This window comes from Nilaparvata lugens, chromosome 11 (genome assembly GCF_014356525.2).
Source record: "Nilaparvata lugens isolate BPH chromosome 11, ASM1435652v1, whole genome shotgun sequence".
Taxonomy (NCBI): domain Eukaryota; kingdom Metazoa; phylum Arthropoda; class Insecta; order Hemiptera; family Delphacidae; genus Nilaparvata; species Nilaparvata lugens.
In genome coordinates, this window is record NC_052514.1 from 605,412 (window position 1) to 627,965 (window position 22,554).

General features: G+C 34.3%; 1 protein-coding gene across 3 annotated transcripts in view; it reads left to right on the forward strand.

Moving 5' to 3' along the window:
- LOC111048382 (1-acyl-sn-glycerol-3-phosphate acyltransferase gamma) overlaps window positions 1-22,554 on the forward strand; it is a 43,250-nt gene that overhangs the window by 2,809 nt on the left and 17,887 nt on the right. For 2 of the 3 annotated variants that reach the window (XM_039437359.1, XM_039437361.1), the window contains exons 3-5: window positions 10,278-10,493; window positions 15,539-15,711; window positions 19,741-19,902. In XM_039437359.1, coding sequence (XP_039293293.1) covers window positions 10,310-10,493; window positions 15,539-15,711; window positions 19,741-19,902 — 519 coding nt within the window. In that variant the 5' untranslated portion in view covers window positions 10,278-10,309. Of the gene's footprint in view, window positions 1-1,801; window positions 2,797-10,277; window positions 10,494-15,538; window positions 15,712-19,740; window positions 19,903-22,554 lie in introns of those variants that run through there. The other variant, XM_039437360.1, reaches the window with a different exon arrangement.

A 22,554-nucleotide genomic window follows, 5' to 3' on the forward strand; every position in this document is an offset into this window, starting at 1 on the left:
AAAAATAATTTTAGTTGAGTTATTTTTGGTAAATTGAATAACTTTTCCAAAAATTGATATTTTCAGAAAATTTTTGTTTTACTAGATCAACAATAACATGAAGAATTCATCCTCTAAATCTCATGGATTTATATCGTACAGAATTTGAAATGTTCTCTACCAAAAATTCAAACTCAGTCGCTCATATCTCAAAAAGTAATGATCGGAAAAAAATGTTTTTCTGAGAATACTTTTTCATTTTGATAGCTTAATGATATACAGATCGAAAAACTTGAAAAAATATCACCAGTAGAAAGTTTATTTTTAGCCTTTGCACAGCCTTAATGTTACATCAATAAACCTGTATTAGCTAACGTCTTTAGAAGGCATTGACAAGACAGAGGATCGGCAACGTTTTTCTCCTATCTTTCTCCACTGCCATTATAACGTGGACCTCGCTATATCTACCAACATTGTATGTCATGGTACATCGTTTATCATTTACATAACAGTATTGTTTTTTATATTATTGAACGAATGTCTTCTCTATTAAAGGAAACGAAAATTAATACTATATTGTAACCAGTCTATAACTGAAGACTGGTTACAATATCGTAATGTTGCTAAAATAAGTCCTGGGTCGTCCTCTTCTACTATTTGACCGAGAAAACCAGATTGAGACAGTGATGCAACTTATCATTATTGAAACTCTGAATAAAATAGGCTTGAAACTGGTTTTGAATGAGTCTAGCATTCTCATCATAGATGATTCCATAGAATAGAAGCTGACTAGAAGCTGTTGAATATCTTGCCTCTATTTTTATTAGCTGACTAGAAGCTGTTGAATATGTTGTCTCTATTTTTATTTACATCCAGTCCATGTTGACTCGTTGCTTCTATAGTGAGGTCCACGTTATAATGGCAGTGTTTGATTAGCAATGGTATTGCTATCCTTGTCTATCATTCAGCAAAGCGGATAGCGCTATCTCTTTCTCGCTTTGCTCTGTTGCCAGATCGTCTTTCAAAAATGTAGAATTAATAATTAAGTAACAGAATATTTCATCTGAATTATGTAAATTCATTATAAAATTATTGAAAAATATAATTACTTGCTTAATAAAATATAATTGATTATTTTCAACGAGAATGAAGAGTTAATATTACATCAATAAACCTGTATCAGCTACCGTCTATAGAAGGCATTGATTGACAAGACACAGGATCGGCAACGTTGTTTTCCTATCTTTCTCCACTGCCATTATAACCTAGACCTCACTATAGAATGTTTTTATCACACCAATGCTATAGTGAGGTCCACGTTATAATGGCAGTGGATAAAGATAGGAGAACAACGTTGCCGATCTTTTGTCTTCCATAAATGGTAGCTGATACAGGTTTATTAATGTAATATTAACAGTTCATTCTCGTTTAAAATAATCAATTATATTTTATAAACCAAGAAATTATATTTTTTAATAATTTCATAATGAATTTTCATATTTAAGATGAAATATTTTGTTAATTTATTATCAATTATTCTACATTGTTGAAAGACGGTCTGGCAACAGAGCAAAGCGAGAAAGAGATAGCGCTATACGCTTTGTTGAATGATAGACAAGATAGCAATACCATTGCTGATCAAACACTTTCATTATAACCTGGACCTCACTATAGTAGTGTAGGTAGACTCGTGAGTGTGTGTTGTGTGTATGTGTTTGTGTGATGTTCAATGTAGTAATATGAAGGTAAATCTTGAATAAACAAACCTTGTTGATTTAATCAACAAACAGTGGAATTATTTTTATTTTGAATCTAGTAGAGTCTTTGTTCGTATCCAATAAATACTTTCTTGTTACTTTTATTAGTTATTTCTAATAGAGCTTAGTTGTTTCTTCTCATAGAATTTGATTCTTTTCTATTTCTCTATTATTAACATTTGTCTCTGCTATCACTTTTATTCGTTACAAGGCGTACTTACATAGACCACTTGTGGATTGTTATAATTTGTTTTTAGTGAGTTAATAGTTGACTCATTTATCTGTGATTCATTGTTTAAAATACAAAAATCTTATCCATGCCATGTAGTGAACATTCAATATAAGTAATTAATCAATTAGGCTAAATATACTATCTCTACACCTATAGATTTCTAGTCGTTCGATTTTTTGTCGTCCTTATAAACTCTACTAGATTGAACGGAACTTGAAAAACAATCTATTCAATCTAATATAATCAATTTATAGGGACGGAAATAAATCGTACGTTCAATTAATTTATCTATCAGAATTTGATCGTTCTGTAGTAACATAATCTAAATTAAAATTACATTATCGACTGTTGTAGGATGTATATATCCCATTAACCAATAAAATTGTTATCTTGCAACATCATCTAATGACAACTGCGTGCAACTATTGTTAACAACTAGTTATTAAAATCTGTTTTAGTGAATGACGTCAGATGGGTCATTTCACTCTTGACTGAAATTCATAGTAAACGTTAATTGGAAAGCTCATCAAAAATATTATTTAATCTGGAGATAACCTTAACCGCTGATTGTCTAACGTATCATTGCTGAGTTTTATTGAAAAGGTCACCCATAATTTATTGATCGCATTATAGAAGAGTTTTTCTGCGAGCAGAATTTCTGTAGCTTCTTTACATTCACTGCAGTCGTGATATGTTTTCAAGATTGCGAATATTTTAGTGAATTTTTGTGTGATGGTTCTATGTGATATTCAAAAAGTTCTTATCCCAAAATAGTTTCAACTTCTGGATTTTTTCCCATCAAGGATTTAGGGATATCAGTTTGATTTGGTAAGTTATTTCCTAGAGAAATAATAGCGTAAGTAGATATCCCATGGTATAGGGCGTTTATATCGCAACTTTGTTATCTCAAGTCGATTACTATCGATTATTATTGTAGATTTTTACTGTCTTGTTGGGGTGAGGGTGTATGAATGGCACAATATGAGAGACTACCAGCGTCACACAGCTTTTTGGGAAAGAAATACGTGGACTATCGGCTTGAGATAAGAGTAAAAGTTGCGACATAAACGCCCTATACCATGGGTTATCTACTCAAGCTATTGTTTCTCTATGGTTATATTTATATGATAGTTGAAACGTTTTTATCCCTCACACATTGTTCTCTAAGGGCCGATGTAAAGTCAAAGCTTAAACTGAATTCAATCAGCTGGTGGCTTAAACTCAAAATGAACCACCTAATAACGAACAAAACCTGATACGGATATAATCCAGTTTAAGATGAAATTTAGTTTGAACTGTCACTGTGCAAATGGCACTTAATCTAATAGTAGTTAATAATTCATCTTTTAGGCAACTGTAAATGAAAATTTGAAAATACGATAAAAATTAAAAACCATAGCATCCTTTCAATATTTATTGTAGCACAACATATTTAAAACAGTCTTTAAAGGTGAATTTCCCCCAATTTTGTATTGATTTTCTACTGTGTAATGCATAAGAAAATAATGAAGATTTGTTCTCATTTAAATCCCTGTATTGATTTTGTAATGCATGAAAAAATAATAGAATTTGTTTTCATTTAAATCCTTGAAATAGAATATTGTAGCCTACAAGGAATTGCCTCATTATAATGTTGATAGAAGACAACACTTAATTGAGTAATACCATAGAGCATAGAGAATATAACCTTCTATCTTCTCTATTTTAATACTTAATTTGTAGGCTACTTCAACCAATAGAACTCTACCCAAGTTCCAACCCAAATCTTGAAAATTTGCCCACTATTATAGTCATATACACTTAAAACAGTTAGTCAGAATCTCTTATAACATGAATGCCCATTTATACAATGTCACACTATACCTATATACTACCATAGAGAGAAGATAGCACAAGAAGATTTCTCATGGTATAGGTCGTTTATGTTGCAAATTTCACTGTTAACTCAAGTCAATTGTCCTAGTGCTTGTTGAGTGCCATATGAGCGTTTTGCTTGTGCTTGGGTAATAGAAAGTGTCAGGGTGAATTGTTGAGATGATCGAACGTTCATGCCATCGACGGGATTCGAACCCAAGAACCAGGCGGTGCTAGCAGACCGAAGTTTGTAAAGCTCCTCACCACTAGGACCAACCCTATGGTTTATTCTTATCCCTGTGAGGTGCTCCTATTCTTATCCTGATAAGATTTTCAAGGAATATAGTAGCCTATTCTATACTAGTATTTCTGTGAACAGTAGACCTCGCGCTCAGTAAGATACATTGACCTGTTGTTATTTTTTCTCAAAAATGATTAAATAATTTATCAATTCAAAATGTCTAGAAAAATCCTAAATAAACATAGAGCTTTCCGTCCTATCGTACCGTGACGTGTCGTCCCGGAATGTGAGTGTGAGCGCTGTTATCAGGTCTGGCTGCAACTGTCTACAACGTTGATGGAAAGATACATTTTCAAGATGTTCAATGTTTTTGAACGGATAGTATTATAGTCAACTGTCTACTAACGTTGATGGAAAATACATTTTCAAGATGTTCGATGTTTTTGAACGGGTAGTATTATAGTCCACTAGACAGCTACTTTATGATGAATAATTCTGTAGTCTGATTTTCCTCTAATATTGGCGTATGAAGGAGGCTCTTTTTTCCTTTAATATTATTCTTGAAATTCAAAATTTTCAAAAACCTTATATATACGTCGATGCGCAATTTAAAAAAGAACATACCTGTCAAATTTCATGAAAATCTATTACCGCGTTTCGCCTTAAATGCGCAACATATAAACATTTAAACATTAAGAACCGTCGACTTGAATCTTAGACCACACTTCGCTCGGTCAATTAATATTACAATTTATTAATAGTGTATAATCATAGAGAAAATATAACATAAGATATTCCATGGTACAGAGTGTCCAGGTTCCAAATTTCTCTGTTAACTCAAGCTGATAGTCCAAGTAGTTCTTTTTCGTGAAGCAATCTGACGCTGGTAGTCTCTCATACTGAGCCGTTCTTATATACTCACCTCAACAACACAGTAACAATAGACAGTAGTCGACAGTAATCGTCTTGAAATTTGGAACATAAACGACCTATACCATGGGATATCTTCTCTCTATGTGTTCTTTCTCTTTCTATCTTTTCTCTATACTACTTACAAATGCAAACGTTTTCAGAGAAAGTATGATCATTGAAGAGGTAGATAAATAAAACCCAGAGGCTCTCAGATTGCATTGTCAGATGCTAAACAAATATTTAACCGTGAATAATCGCGAATTTCCAACATCAGTGTTGAGGATTTCGAATTAGCTAAAGCTATTAAGGAAATTAAATAGCCGAGAAGAAAGGTTAACGAGGTCATAAGTGAAAGCTCTCATCAATATGAGCACAAATCATATATATAGATTTGAGGTTATTAGCCTAATTGATATGTTTACACTTCATTATTGCTGATGAGGTAACTTTCAATTGATTCATTTGATAATGTACGTACAATTGAGCATATAGTTTTAATTTTGAACTAAAGCTGTTATTGACCGAGCGAAGTGAGGTCTAAAATTCAAGTCGACAGTTTGGCATTTCTCTTGATGTTCAAATGTTTATATATTTATATGTTGCGCATTTACGGCGGAACGCGGTAATAGATTTTCATGAAATTTGACAGGAATGTTCCTTTATATTGCGCGTCGACGTATATACAAGGTTTTTTTTGGAAATTTTGCATTTCAAGGATAATATAAAAGGAAAAAGGAGCCTCCTTCATACGCCAATATTAGAGTAAAAATCAGACTATAGAATTATTCATCATAAATCAGCTGACAAGTGATTACACAGATGTGTGGAGAAGCCAGTCTATTATTGTATTTGTATAAGGTCTTTGGTTTCAATCAAAGACATCAAAGAGGTATGCATCTTTAAGCTGGGTTTACACCAAAGTTATTAACAAAATGGTTATAACTTAATCCTTATAGATTTTATTAGATTGAACGGAAGTTGACAAACACATATGTTCATCATGTGTATGATAAGTTATGTTCAATCTTATATAATCTAAAAGGATTGAGTTATTAAATTTTTTTTTTAATAAATTTGGTCCAATCGCAGCTTTAAGGTCTTTGGTTTCAATATTTTGTTTTGCAGTCATGGTATTATTATGCGTGCCCATCATAGGTGAATAAAAATAAACAAATGAACTAAATAATGCTGGAGAAATTATAATATTTTTGATTCTAAAAAATTAATTTTCATCAGATAGAAAGATCATCACGGAACTGGATGAATTATATCATATGGAATACAAATTCAAACGTGAACTGAGTTTGTTAACATTTAAAACAGTTGACATCAGGTACTGTGGATGAGAATACTGCGTGAGGTCTACTGTTCACAGAACTACTAGTAGATTTGAGGTTATTAGCCTAGTTGATATGTTTACACTTCAATAATGCTGATGAGGTAATTTGAAATTGATTCATTTGATAATGTACGTAAAATTGAGCATATAGCTTGAATTTTGAACTAAAGTTGTAATATAATGTAGAGGTGTGTACAGACTTATTCGCCACAAACACGCGCGTTTCACTTTTCATCAGCTGAAGTATTATAACTGTATCTTGAGGCCCCGCACTCATACATCGATTTTTGTTCGTACAATATTTTGCCATCCTTATAAATTCTATCAGATTAAACAGAACTTGACAAAATCATCAGTTTGAAATCATCTGTTTAATCTAATACAATTTATAAGGACGGCAAAATAGCTTACGAACAGAAATCTATGTGTGTGTGTGAGCGGGGCTTTACTGTATAAGTACAATAATACAAATATAATAAGAATAGCAACAGCTGATGAAAAGTGTTAGTGACACATAGGTCTGTACGTACCTTAATTGAACTATGTTTCAATATTAATTTAGCTACAAATTTTCACTTGAATATAGCTCAAATGACCTTTTATAGCTTTTATACCTTTTATATAGAATATGACCTTTTATAGCTCACTTTTATAGTTCATGTTCATTCTCTTATCCCATGTAATTTTGTTCTCAAGTATCAAATAAATCTAGAAAATAAATAAGTTATTTTTAAAATGTTGCTCCTCATATAATAGGCTACGTAATAACACAGTTATAAGTGTGTCACCACTGCATGTGATGTGTAAACATACTGATTAGTTGAACAATAGGCTTATCTCACACAAAAAAATCCAAAGATTGTTTACAGACTTAATATAGTTGAAAATCTTGGTATTCTACACATGGGTTGCCCAAATAAATGTTCTCGATTAAAAAGACTATTATTGAAAAAATGTGTTGTTATAAATAGTATGATATGCTTCATTTAACAGGCAAAATTAACATTTAACAGTATCACTTAAATAGTATCGAAAAAATGTGTCGTTGTTAATGCTTACCTGACTAGCAGGTAGGCTAACCCTGTTTAATTAAAAACGTGACAAACTGAAAACTTGGCCTACTGAAATCTTGAAGAATTTGAAATAGGCCCTTAACCATCGTAGGTAAATTAAGAATCTATATGCAAAATTTCAAGTTAATCAGTCCAATACCGTAGTTCAGATGTGATGATGCGTCAAACATAATTTTTTATCCTTTACGTGTATGAGCCAGTTCTTTCCTTTATTGTAGTATAGATTCTTGTATATAAATCTTCAAGAATTTAAAATAGACCCATAACCATCGTCGGTAAATTAAGAATCTATATGAAAAATTTCAAGTCCGGTAGTTCAGATGTGATGATGCGTCAATCATAATCTTCTTATCCCGTACTACGTGTATAAGCCAGTTATTTCCTTTATTATAGTATAGATTAAACTTACGAGTTAATTTTTCATTGTAAAATGTGATAATATACTCGCTTTCGGATATTTTATAGACGTTTCCATTCGGCTTTCTTAGCTGGAGTATTAGTAATTGATTCCCATGAATCATCGATTCGTGAACAAGATATGCAATTGCTTTCATCTAGCTCTATTCATGCAAAGTACTGATTTATTATTACTCATCGAGCACACATCCCATCTCACTCAGATACTTTTTAAATTCAATTTACTCTTTCAAGTTCTATTGAGAAGAGATGAATAAAATTTCGATCTCGCTGTTAATTCAAGTCCAAGGTCTTCCTAAACCGTTTATCATATTCCAAACACTAGTCACTCTCCATAAGTCGTGCTTGCATTTCTTAATGCCAAATTATTATTGACATTGAATGCTACTGAGTCGCGAGCGAATCGAGGGACAAGGATGGACTTTAGATTTTTGTAGTAAGAATTTTAAATGAGAATAGTTTTTTTTATTATTTATTCTTTTTACAATTGAGTAATAAATAATAAAGTTTTGATGAATTTAAAATGAGAAATAGACATTGTTTCTTCTAAATAAATTAGATTCAATTTTGTCATTTCTATTTTATATGATCAATTTCAATGTGGTATTTGAACGCTGGTGTCGTTTTTCTGTTTGTAGATTCAAATACCGATTACAGTTTTTCTCATTCATAGTGTAAAACAATATCATTCACAGAAGTGAGATTGTGTTAATCACCATGTATTTTTAAATTAAATTGCCGGCTAGGATAGCCGAGAAGTCTGAGGCGTTACTCCCTCCAAAATGCAAAAATTAAATCAGTTTATTATGAAAATCATGCATTACTAAGTTAGAAGTGAATGAAATTTATCATATCACTAGCTGGCCGGCGAACTTCGTACCGCCAAATAGTTAATGCATCTCATGACAAACTTTAGCTGGATGCACACCTGAGGAGGCGCGATGCGGCATTTTGCATCCAGTTGCTTCTTGCTTATATTGGTTTGAATGGAACAACTCACACACACTGAATCGGGCATGGCGTGGAACGGTGTAATAAGGCAATCTCCATAAGATCAACACTTTGTATCACCAAGCCGCGCCTCCTCACGTGTGCTTAGTCTTAGCTCAATCTGATTCACTATACTTTTATGAAAATTTTCCAGTATTTTATATCTCAATATGGACTTCCTATGTGTTTAGTTAGTTGTACAGCAGTTTGTATTTTTAAATATAGTTGAATGCAGCTTGCTGGGAAATTGAATTGCATATCTCCTTGCTGCTAATTTTCCCGTGCATATTCTAAATTTAAAGCATTTCGAGTTCTACGATCCAAGTTTGGACGTTGTTCGCAACGCGGCATTATTATTAGAATTGAAAGTTTGAGAATCAGTAGAAAGAAAAAAATAGAAAAACAGATCTACCGACGACTGTTGGATGACGCAATGATTATAACAGCTGATTTTTATTTCTGTGTATGGCCAGCTCACAAGGATCCTTCTTCCATAAGGATTACATGTAAACTTTGAAGGACCGTAGGAAAGAGTCCTGAAGTCTGATCATAAATTTGATAGGCCATAAACCTGCTCCTGAACATAACAAACACAACTAAACAAAAATCATCAAATTCGGTGCACACATAAAAAAGTTATTGAATGTCAAAATTTGAGGCTTAATTTTTATTTATATAGATTCCATATTAACAATGAATATTTACATGTAGTATGTTCATCGAAAGGAGAGACAAAACATAATGTTTGTCCTTGTGAAAGTAATATAAAACTAATGACTCATATCAGACTATTTTATACTTTCAGCTTAAATTATAATTTTACTTATTATATATTTAAATCAGCTTTTAATAGCTAATATGAGTAATTACTTGTATACTTACACAAGCGCAAACTTAATGGTTTTCTCTTCTTTCAATGAACAGACTATAGATATCTTAAAATATATTCAAGCAAAACTGGTTCCACAAATATTTGTACAAAAAATATGATACTATCATAAATTCTATATAATACTATATGCATTTATTCATTTATACAATAAGTACATTAACGGAATGATAGGGAGAGGAAAAATAAGGTAACCTTGAGCTATTCTTCTCTCAAATTTAGATAACACTTAGTCCGAAATAGGTTAATTCTTGTAGTTCTTCAGTTCACAAAATTTTCAGTCCTCAAGTATTTTCACAAAGTGGATTTCCAAATTTAGAGGCTTCAAAACTAAACATGGAAGAAATCTCCTTTATGTATAGGGCTACTTGTAATGTTTCGGACATTAGAGCCATTTTCAATATTTACTTCATATCACTTGAAAATGGCATAAATGTTGAAACATGTTGTGATAAAATAGTTCAAAAAGGGTATTGAGATTTTTATTTCTCTTTCTATTTACATAGAAGAGATATTTATACTATGGTATAATTATATTATAATAACTGCTATTTTCTTTTCTTTCATAATAAACTGTTATTTATTTTGTTGCAGGTGATTTGTGAGCAAGTTGTGAAGAAGCGAAGATGCTAGGCGCACTGAAGTCGTCTCCCATTGGGAGATGCCTCGCCTTCCTCATGGCGATGAACTTCTTTCTGTCGGGTCTGGTCATAAATGCGGCACAATGTGTCCTCTACTATGGACTCAGGCCTTTCAGCAAGCACGCTTATCGCAAAGTCAACTACTACCTCGCCTATTCACTCTACTCTCGTAAGTAAAAAAATAAAAATAGAAGTATATAGTGAGGTCCACGTTATAATGGCAGTGTTTGATTAGCAATGGTATTGTTATTCTTGTCTTTCATTCAATAAAGCAGATAGCGCTATCTCTTTCTCGATTTTCTCTGTTGCCAGATTGTCTCTTAAAAATGTAGCCTAGAATTAATAATTAATTAACAAAATATTTCATCTTAATCATTAAAATTCATTATGAAATTTTTGAATCATATAATTTATTGCTTAATAAAATATAATTGATTATTTTTAACGAGAATGAACAGTTAATATTACATCAATAAATTTGTATCAGCTAACGTCTATAGAAGGAATTGACAAGACAGAAGATTGGCAACGTTGTTCTGCTATCTTTCTCCACTGCCATTATAACGTGGACCTCACTACAGAAGTGTGATAAGTAAATAGAAGTATTAGAAGTATAATATAGAGCTACTTGCTGACACACTTTTCAATGAAATTGTTCTGGAAATTTCAAGTCTGAATTACGTTTTGTAACTCTGTAACTTTGTGATCAAACTTATTATCATGTTGGAAACCCTCCTCAATCTGTTGGTCCACTCATCTCTCATCATCAACCGCCTCATTAGGGTGTGATCACACTAGGTAGGTTGAATAGAAGCTAGCAATTGCTAAAGGCTGATTTACACGGTGCCAGTGGCTGGCATGCCAGTTTGGATATTGACTGGAAGGTCACTGACAAGCGACGACTGGCATGCCAGCTTTAAGCGGTACCCTGTTTACACGTTGCCAGCTACTGGAACAAGTTAGATGTGTTGGTGTAGTTCCATAGTGAGCGTGGTTTATGTGAAAGTAGTGCAGATCTTGGTTTTTAAACAAATGTAAGAAACGCCACACAGAGTTGCCGTTCTAAAGTGTGCGCGTGGAATATGTATGGTTTTGGGTGAAGAACTTTTGGAAATATGTACCCACGAGTTACAGCGGAAAGATCGAGAAACTTGGATACGAGAATGAATGGACAAAAAGACTTTGGGGGCATCAGAGACAATTCTTGTCTTAAGTATTATAAGTATTGTAATACTTTATATAGTATATACTATTATAAGTATTATAAGAGAGCTTCATGCTAATGACCCGCAAGAGTATAAAGCTGTGATGAGGCTGACATGAAGCTGTCGCGCCAGTAAACAAAAATATTTGTTCTGCTGGATCTGCCAGCTGCTGGCGCGTCCTTGTCTTGCTGGCTTCTCCAGTTACTGGCGTGAGCCGTTTACACAGTGCCAGTCGTATACTGTAGTATTGTTTTAGTCACATCCAGTGACTGGCTACCTTAACTAGCAAGCCGACTGGCAGCCTGTAAATCAGCCTTTTGTAATTCAAAGTTATTTTCAAGCAAATGCTAGGATTCGAGTCTATTTTCAGAATAGCTTGATCCAAGGCACCTAGAATACATTTTGTATACATTGGCTTGATCTAATGACCAGTTGCCAGTCAGTAGATTCTAGTTTTTATTTACTCGACCTATTTGATGCGTATGTAGGCAAGTGCACGCTTGGTTATGCATGACCAAGCGTGCAGATGAGAAACAAAATCTGGAGTGAGCTATAGGAACACTTACACTGAACGGGTGCACTTGCTGGTTGCGTTCAGAGTGAGCAGATGCATGCCCGTTTCAATGGCTCTTTCCAGATTGTGTTTTTCGGCTCATGCATAATCTGACCTACACTTGCACATATACGCATTCAATGTGATCATACCCTTACCCGCGCTCAAGCCATCTTTGAGCATCATTGGTTGAGTTCAAAGCCACTGATCAATTCCATCGGGTTTTTTTACGTTCAGTAAAAAACCTGATCACAGATGAACCACAGAATGGAAAGTCGGCTAGTATCTTGACGCTATAATCCGCCATCTTGAAAGAAAGTGTAGCATTGTGATACAGCAGTAGTTTTAATTTCTAACAAGATGATGCAGTCATGTGTCGTGGTCTTGGTGCACTCAAATCTTGGTTAGATTGATACCTTCCATTTTGTGTGTATTCTGTGGCTGAACGGTTGCTCATGAGTCATGACTGACAGATGTTTCCCCTGTAGATCATATTTTGTAAACAAAACTAGAACTTAACCTATTTCATTGTAATCAATTGAAATGGAAAACCATCAGGTGATTGGAGTAGTTTTAAATGCTTTGTAAAATATTTTAAATGTTATTGAATTTATGTAATCATTCATTTCTCTGCTCCCAAATACATTATAGTGGAGTCCATCATTTGTAAACAATCTCATATTCAGCCATGTCTGTTTACGTTCAGCTACTCTATTTACGTTCTATTCCATCGGTGGAAAAGTACGATTAACTGATCAGTGAACGAACCGGATATGACGTTTTTTTTTTCTTATCAGTTAGACCAAAGACCTTGAAGAGGTATAAACGCACAATACCTATGCCTTCCCAGTGCTAGCTCTTACTTGAAATTAAAGGTTCCATTGAGGTATTTTAGCGCGAGATATTATACAATAATATATTTTTTGTAATATTATAGATCACAAAAATCTTCAAGATCTTTAGTATGTAATAATCTTCCAGGCTGTCCCCTTAATGGCCGATTTCAATTCCAAATAATCTAGCGCTGCATGTGAGTTTATGCATCGTTCAACGACAAAACAGTACTTCGTTCAGAGCCACGTTCACTCACCGATCTCATCGTTCACTCACCGATCAGTGGCTTTGAACTCAACCAATCTGCAAAGATTATGTCTCTCTCGTGTGAAGCCCCCAGTAGCTGTAAAGGTATAATTTCACAAGCATTATTATTCACTATATTTTGTTATTTTTTGTTTGGAAAATTAGTGAATTTGAAATATAGCCAGGGGAAGTAGAACCCAGTGTGAAAATATCATTCTACATTGGCCCAAACACATGAAGATAATTCCATGATCATGGAAAACAAGATTCAAGCTAATAACTAGACACTGCATATTCTAACTTCAATTGCTATTGAATGACAAATGATTTATCACAATTTCATGTCTATTTACATCTTTATTAAACCGGTGATCAATAAAAATTCATTGTTCTTACTCTTATCTCTTGGAATGGGCTAACCAATATCATAGAGAAAATATAGCATAAGAAGATATCCCATGGTATAGGGCGTTTATGTTCCAAATTTCACTGTTAACTCAAGCCGATAGTCCAAGTACTTCTTTTTCGTGAAGCTGTGTGACGCTGGTAGTCTCTCATAATGTGCCGTTCTTACACTCTCACCCCAACAAAATTGGAACATAAACGACCTATACCATGGGATATCTTCCTATGCAATCTTTTTATTTATGTAAATATGGACTTGAATGACAAATAAAATAGGTAGCAGTAAATAAATATCAAAGTATGAGCTAAAAATAAGAAAGAAAGAAATAAGTGAGAGAAAAGTGTCAAAAGAGGAGAAGAATAAGGAGAAAGAAGAAGAAACTGTAAATTTATGAATAATTCCATAAATAAAACATGCACGTCATCATACAAATCAATATTCTCTTGTGAATCAACTTTTGTCTACAAATCCCTGTTATTTATTATTTATTGTTGATGGCTCACACAATGCATTGATTATACTCAATAAGTCAAGCATATTTTTACGAACATGTCAAGAGATAATAATGAAAAAAAATATTCACGGTTCCACTATGAATTGAATGGTCACATTGATAACTAATTTGAATTATCGACCGTTTCAAATTTTACTACCTACAAGTTTATTCCCGGCTTGACTTCTGTCATTGAAAGACTGAGTTACAGCTCATTTCTAATATTAGTAAAACGAGTATTTTGGGAGTTTTTCTCATTACGATCCATTCACATGAACATGTTCGTGTCCTGTGATCATTGATGTTGCTGTTTTAATAGAAGAATTATTCGATTAGAACAGAATGAACTGATAATGTAGGATTTTAAACAGTGTTGGTTTTTTTGTAAGAATCTGTAATAATGCAATTTGGGGGTTTGCTGCTGATTGATATTCATTGCTTCAAGCGACTTGAAAATTGTTCTGATATTTGTATTGAATTAATTTATCTTCAGAATTCCATCATTTAATCCAATAAACTTCCATTGATGTTATGAATTCTTGACTATGATTAATGTGTGTTAATTCCCCACCGCTATACTATAGTGAGGTACACGTTATAGTGGCAGTGGAAAAAGATAGGAGAACAATGTTGCCGATCCTCTGTCTTGTCAATGCCTTCTATAGACGTTATCTGATACAGGTTTATTGATGTAATAATATTGACTGTTCATTCTCGTTTAATATAATCAATTATATTTTATTAAGCAAGAGATTATATTTCTCAATAATTTCATAATGCGTTTTCATAATTAAGTTGAAATATATTGTTAATCAATTATTAATTCTAAATTGTTGAAAGACGATCTGGAAGCATAGCAAAGCGAGAAAGGGATATTGCTATCAGCTTCGTTGAATGATAGACAATGATAGAAATACCATTGCTAATCAGACACTGTCATTATAACGTGGACCTCACTATAGGCGGTGGAAACGGAAAAGTGGCAACAACACGTTCCTATCATTTTTACTGACTAACGTAAATCTCAATATAGGTGTGAGCATTTTAATTTGAACATTTTTCTGTTTGATAATGGATTTTCTTTATTTCTAAATAATTTTATCTATTTATTGCAAAGGTTTTTACAAGCTCTTTGTATGTGTGAAATAAATATACTTGAATTTGGCTAACGAATTTCGTGAGCATTTGAGCATTTTAATCTGATCATTGTAATGGTTGATAAGGGATTTTCTGTATTTTTAAATAATGTTATCTATTTATTGCAAAGGTTTTCACAATTGTTTTTTTGTGTGTGTGATTTAAATATATTTGAATTTGACTAACGAATTTCTGAGCATTATACTGGTTGATAAAGGATTTCTTTATCTCTAAATAACTTAATCTACTTACCGCAAAGGTTTTAACATTTTTCTTGTGTGTGTGTGTAAAATAAATGTATTTGAATTTGGCTAACGAATTTAATTTTGATTTTGTTCAGAACTAGTGTTCATGGCGGAGTGGTGGTCAGGTACTGATGTGCATATCTACATAGACAAAGATGATTTCGACAAGTATTACGGCAAAGAGCATGGCTACCTGGTCATGAACCATCGGTACGACGTGGACTGGCTAGTCGGCTGGATATTCTGCGACCGAATCAAAGTGCTAGGGGTGAGTAGATCTCAAATTCATTTGAAATAGTATCTTACGTCACATGGACGGGAAGGGACCTTTTGCAGGCGAGTATGATGAATGATGACGCCCCTCTAGTCGAGACGTTAGCCGAGACTAGAATTTCATTCGAGCACTGCAAAAGACATCACGTCCAAGTAACGTACACAATTTTTTGTCATAATAAACTGAAGAATAATAATTGAGAAATAGAAAACATTACCTGCTTGTGCTGAAGTTACTACATGCATTCTATAACCATAACCTAGTTTACAAATTCCGAATCAGAAATTTTGTGGAAGTCCACCTGGAGCGCTGAAGGTGGGTTTTTACTTTCCTTACCATAGGTAAGGAAAGTATTGCTTTCCGAAAAAATTAAGGTACCCCAATTTCTAAATTTCTATACGTTTCAAGGTCCCCTGAGTCCAAAAAAGTGGTTTTTGGGTATTGGTCTATATGTGTGTGTGTGTGTGTGTGTGTATGAGTGTATGTGCGCGTCTGTGTACACGATATCTCATTTCCCAATTAACGGTATGACTTGAAATTTGGAACTTAAGGTCCTTACACTATAAGGATCCGACACGAACTATTTTAAAACGGCTACTAACTTAATGAAAAAATAACACAACATTTCGACGTTTACTCCGGTCAGCTGTGGAAACAAAACTGAAAGCTGAATGGTGAATAGCTTTATTAGTGAGCACGGTTTGTAGTCACACTACAGAGTCGTCAACAAAATGGCGACACTCGTTCATTTCCCCCCTATGCCTCAGACCTCAGAAGCCAAGTTACGAGCGGTTGACAGTACACTATTTTTCGCCCCACTTAGATGTAATGAGCTGGTTTACGTACGTCATATGGGGGCCGAAAGTGATTGTATTCTGACCAGGCCGGTAAAATTTTTACGGCCCTAGGGCTGTAAAATAACCTTGAAGTCAGCTGATTCTGATTTGATGTGAACGTGTTTACAAAATAGTTAATGAAACGGAATCAGGTTATGCTTCTAGAATTGAAGTATTCTGCAATAATATACTATCATTTTATTTGGATGATTGAAATACAGATAAGATATATATTATAAACTATTCAAATTCGATTTTCAGAGTAGGATAGAACTTCTAACCTAAACTTCCTAGGTCGATGACAACAAGCATTGTTGACGTTGACATTCAAATTGGCCAAATTTCAAGTGTGCTAAAACAGCTGATCAAAAAACTTTTCATTATTTGTGTTTATTATTCAATAATTAAAACATTTATAATAATATCATATTATTGTCATTTGAAAGAATAAAAAAGTATAAACTCAACCTCCCACATAATTTAACATAATCTTTTAGGTTATTTGAACAAATCAGAATAAAAAATAAAAATAATTGGACAATTTCCTGATATTCAGATTACCTCAGATTTGCTAGAGCTATGACCTTCCACTTTTGCTTTCGGAAGTGCTTAATGAACAATTATTCTCATATATCTATTGTTTATTTTCTGTGTGGCGAAAAATAGCGTTCGCACCATGGGCAAAAATGTTTTTCCGGCTCTCAATCTTTTCTAGTCTATCTTGAAAACCGATTTCGAGCCGGAAAAGTCTCATTTTCGGCCCTAGGTGCGAAATATACTATTTTGTCATAATAAACTGAAGAAGAATAATTGAGAAATAGAAAACATTACCTGCTTGTGCTGAAGTTACTACATGCATTCTATAACCATAACCTAGTTTACAAATTCGGAATCAGGAATTTTGTGGAAGTCCACCTGGAGCGCTGGAGGTGGTTTTTTTGTAGCAGTTTTGCTGTTCCTATTTCGGAACTAGGAAACATATTCGACTTTAAAGAAAACATATGGTTTCATTACAGTAGAGTATGCTCATAGAGGAACGATAACATAAGTAGATATCCCATGGTATAGGGCGTTTATGTCGCAACTTTTTCTGTTATCCCAAGCCGATAGTTCACGTAGTTCTTTCCTATGCAGCTGTGTGACGCTGGTAGTCTCTCAAATTGTGCCGTTCGTACACTATCACCACAACAAAACAGTAAAAATTGACAATAATCGACAGTAATCGGCTTGAGATAACAGTAAAAAGCTGCGACATAAATTTCCTATACCATGGGATACCACTTACGCTATTGTTTCTCTATGGTATGCTGTAATGAGAATCATATTGTTCATAATTGTTCTGCAAACAGCTGTTTACCGGCTTGATTCCATGCATGGAAAACAACTGAGAATGACTATGACAAAAATAATATTTCAATTGAAAGGAATCTTTGATCTATCGCTACAAATCATGAATTCATTGAGAAAAGAATATTTGTTAAGAATCTTCGAATGATTGGTACAAATCATAGACTTGAACAGGGAGATGGAAACAGATTGAGCATCATAGCAATAGAGACAAAATTCTAGGTGTGAGTAAAGTTCGAATTCATTGAAAAATAATCTCTACGTTGAAAGGAATGTTTGATTTATTGGTACAAATCATAGATTTGACAAATATGTAAAGGAGACAGACTTGGGGTGACCCCCGTTGTCTCCATTTATGAATGAATAAATAAATAAATAAATCCCTGTTCAAATCTATGATTTGTACCAATAAATCAAATATTCCTTTCAACGTGAAGATTGACATCGTAGCAATCATATTTTTGGAACAATAACTCACCACTAAGTTGATTTAATTGAATTATTACAGAAATGAATAATATATTAAATTTCATTTCATCCACTGACCTCCTACAATAGGGGTATATGGATTTGTCAAATTTATACCTCAAGAAAATGTGTGCTATCCTCTTCAACCTCCAATTTGAGGTTTGTAATATTCATTGAACTCCTCCACTGAATATGCACCAATTGACAGCAGCTTCCTTTTCAATTCAATTCTGAATTTCCTCCCTGATAATTCTTTCAAGTGAGATGGCAACAGGTTGTACATTCGAATTTCGAACTTCAAATGTACCTCATATAATTACATGTACCTCAAATAATTCGAACTTCAGGTGTACCTGAGCTCCGTACACCTCGTTCATACATGCTACTCCGGTGCGCATCCTCTCTCAAGTTAATTCTGTACCTGGTCGAGTATCTATGAAATGCTTCACCTGTGTTAAACTCGTGAATATGTTTCTTTTATGAAGCAGATTATTTATTTATTCATTTATTGTAAAAAATACTACAATCTATTTATATAAAAGCGAAATGGCACTCACTCACTGACTGACTCACTCACTCGCAGAACTAAAAATCTACCGGACCAAAAACGTTCAAATTTGGTAGGTATGTTCAGTTGGCCCTTTAGAGGCGCACTAAGAAATCTTTTGGCAATATTTTAACTCCAAGGGGTGGTTTTCAAGGGTTTAAAGTTTGTCTTTTAGCATGTATATTCTTCTTATTCCCTTTATTATAATTGAAAAATGTCCATACCATATGTTAATATAGAACTATAAACTAGAGAGAGTACCTCTTCGAAACAGTTGTTAACTGGTAACTAAATTAATAGTTTTGTCAGGTTGGCATTAAGTTGAGTTGACTTTGTTAGGTTGGCACCAAGTTTAAGATTGAAATGCATTTATCGCGGATAAATTGATTGTGCACTGCTACTTCAATCAGAGCTATTACTGGGAATATTATATTACTAGCCGTCAGGATCGCTTCACTCGGCATATCCGTTTAGCCAGACGTTTAGTCTGGACCCCCGACTGGATCGTGCTCAAATGAAAAATGCAGGCGAGCGAAGCGAGCCTGCTGATCTCATTCTTGGACGATCCAGTCGGGGGTCCAGGGGGCGGAGCCCCCTGGCTAGACGGATATTGCGAGCGAAGCGAGCCTGACGGCTAGTCATAATATAATTATGACATTGAAGGAAAAACTAGGCTGAGCCTGAACTATTTCTCTCCAAAAATGTTGATAAAAAGTTAACGTTGTCCAAAGGTTGAGGTTATATATCAATTTATGAATTTATATCCATTGTGTGAATAGATGATCTTCATTTGTTATCAATAAATGTTTTTCTTGTTAATTACAGAACTGTAAAGCGTATGCGAAAAAATCGATTCAGTATCTGCCGACAATGGGATACGCGTGGAAGTTCGCTGAGAGTGTTTTTCTAGAAAGGAACTGGGATAAGGATCGTGAAGCTATTGGCACGCAAGTTAGAGAACTAGCACAATATCCTGATCCAATTTGGGTGAGTCTATCACTAGATTATACACCGTGATTCAAAAAGAATACCACAACTTTGAAAATCTGTATTTAATCAAGGAAACATAATAGAAACTTTGTAAATCAAAATGAAGAGTATTAAACTAAGTTTTTCCCCACTAGAAAAGAAGTTCAAAAATGTTCAATGTGACCCCCTCCAGACACTCGAGTGATATCAATACGATACTCGAACTCGTTGCACACCCTCAGTAGCATATCGGGCGTAACAGTTTGTATAGCTGCTGTTATTTCTTGTTTGAGCTCCTCAATGTTAGCTGGTAGAGGCGGTCGATACACCTTATGTTTAACGTACCCCCATAGAAAAAAAAACTCAGGGGGTGAGGTCAGGGCTTCTTGGAGGCCAGCAAGTGCTCTGTCTCGAGCTGCTTGGCGGCCGATCCATTGCCTCGGATAATTTTCATTCAGATAGGCACGGACAGATGAGTGCCAATGGGCTGGTGCTCCAAATAAGGAACTAAAAAAAACTTTGAATCACGGTGTATACTATTATTAAATGTAAAGCAGTATACAGACTTATGAATCGGGTGGTTTGAAATACTTGTAAAACTGTCAATTTTCAAGGTATTGGTTTGGAATAAAGTGCAAAACGTGTGGTTACAATGGAAGTTTATTAACAACAAATTAATTGAGTTGGTGTTTGAAATAACATCCATCAAATGCCTTCTTTTTCGAGCGACATATTCTAGGAGTCGTTCCTTAACGTGCCACCACTCTTAAGACAAGGACAACAATACTATGTGATTCCAACAAGACGGGGCAACTACACAAACCGCTAGGATATAATTATATCATACATACCAACTAAGTCAATCCAAGCTGAACGTGCTCTGTTCCCTGGCCGTTTAATCTCCTTTGACCTAGCTCCGCAGTGCAGGCTGGTTGCTTGGCTGACTCGGACTAGGCGCTGAGACAGCAAATAATAGCAGCGTTGGTGGGAATGCGAGCGGCCGCAGTAACGTCTTCCACCCAGCAATGGTCGGCGTAGTTCCGCCTAGCGGACAGACGAAAGATCAAACCAGTCGGTTATTTGATCCCTCCAGCCTGGCTCAGCCAAGCAGCCGAGACAATAAAACAATGGAGTCTTATTCGCGTTCATCAGCAGTTTTCTTTCTCACGATTATTTTGATTTTTGTGTGTCAATAATAACTCCAGTCACCAGTAAAAAGTTCCCAGAAACGTGGGGTACTACCATATTAATGACTTTTCATGATGATGTTTAATTATTTAAAAACATTGTTGACATTCTGAGCCTTTAGGCTAAACTTGGGGTCGCTGAGAACGAATCTGCAATCAAAATTTCTCTATCACGAAAAATAACGAAATAAATCCAGCTGTTGATCTTTCGGCAGCCGTTAACAGTCATCCTGCAATGCGGCCGAAACACTTCCAAGCCAGACACCCATCTCGAATGACAAAAACGCCAAGCTGTAAGAAACCATCCTGCACTGCGGCGCTAGGTTAAGAGCAATGCTGCAATCTAAGATCTGCGCAGACTGTAGTAATATTTTTATTTCCTTCAGTGTTATGACCGGTTTCGGTCGTGTTGATTACTCACTTTTCAAATATAAAACAAAAAAATAGGAAATTTGGGTTATTATAGTATTTATAGTGAAGATATTGACAAAATAACCGTATTTTGCGTTCCATCTAATAGTAGTGTAAAAAGTTGAAAAATATTGCTACAGAATATGTACTTCGATTAAACTCTACTAATAGAACAAATCAAGCTTACTGGAAATAAATTGGTGAATTTACTTACTTATTACGTTCTACAAATATTAGAAAAACATGTTTTTCATCGACAGCATGAATTTTCAAATTTCCATATTAATATTGGCCTAATAGGTACCCTACCTATGTTCGCGATGATATGTTTTATGCACCATATTCATTTATTTACCGCCGTGATACGATATTATAAAATCCATAGTATCGTGGCAGTTTTCTTGACATAACCTCTCAATAACGAATACCTCTCGGCAGCGAGTTTTTTCTCGGGATAATCGACTTCGTTATATAGAGGTTCGACTGTATATCATACATACCAACTACGCCAATCCAAGCTGAACGTGCTCTGTTCCCTGGCCGTTTGATCTCCGTAAGAGCAATGCTGCAATCTAAGATCTGCGCAGACTGTAGTAATATTTTATTTCCTTCAGGTGTTCGTCCCAACAAATTCATACATAAGTCTTCTTATTTTAAAATTTAAGCTTTATTACAAAAACCTTATTACACAATTTCAGAACATACATTTCAGCATTTAAGATAGTCTTTTTTCTTGTTGAAGCGCTATGATTAGTTGATCATACTTTGGTCACCCGACGACACCATATTATTTATTTATTTATTGAGAATACATTACATGAAAAAAGTACAACTCGAAGAGGTTTACAGCTAAACGCCAAAACAAACCTCATTTACACAAAAAGTATGACACAAATGATTTAGAAATAATATTAAGAACTTAAATTGCAAAACACAACTAGATAAAGTAAACAGAAAATAGTTGCTTAGAGAAAAAACTGTTTTAGAAATAAGAACTTGATATTAAAAATTAAGATAAACTTGATTAATAAAACAGAAAAAAGTTGCTTAAAAGAAGATAAGGTAGTTAGAT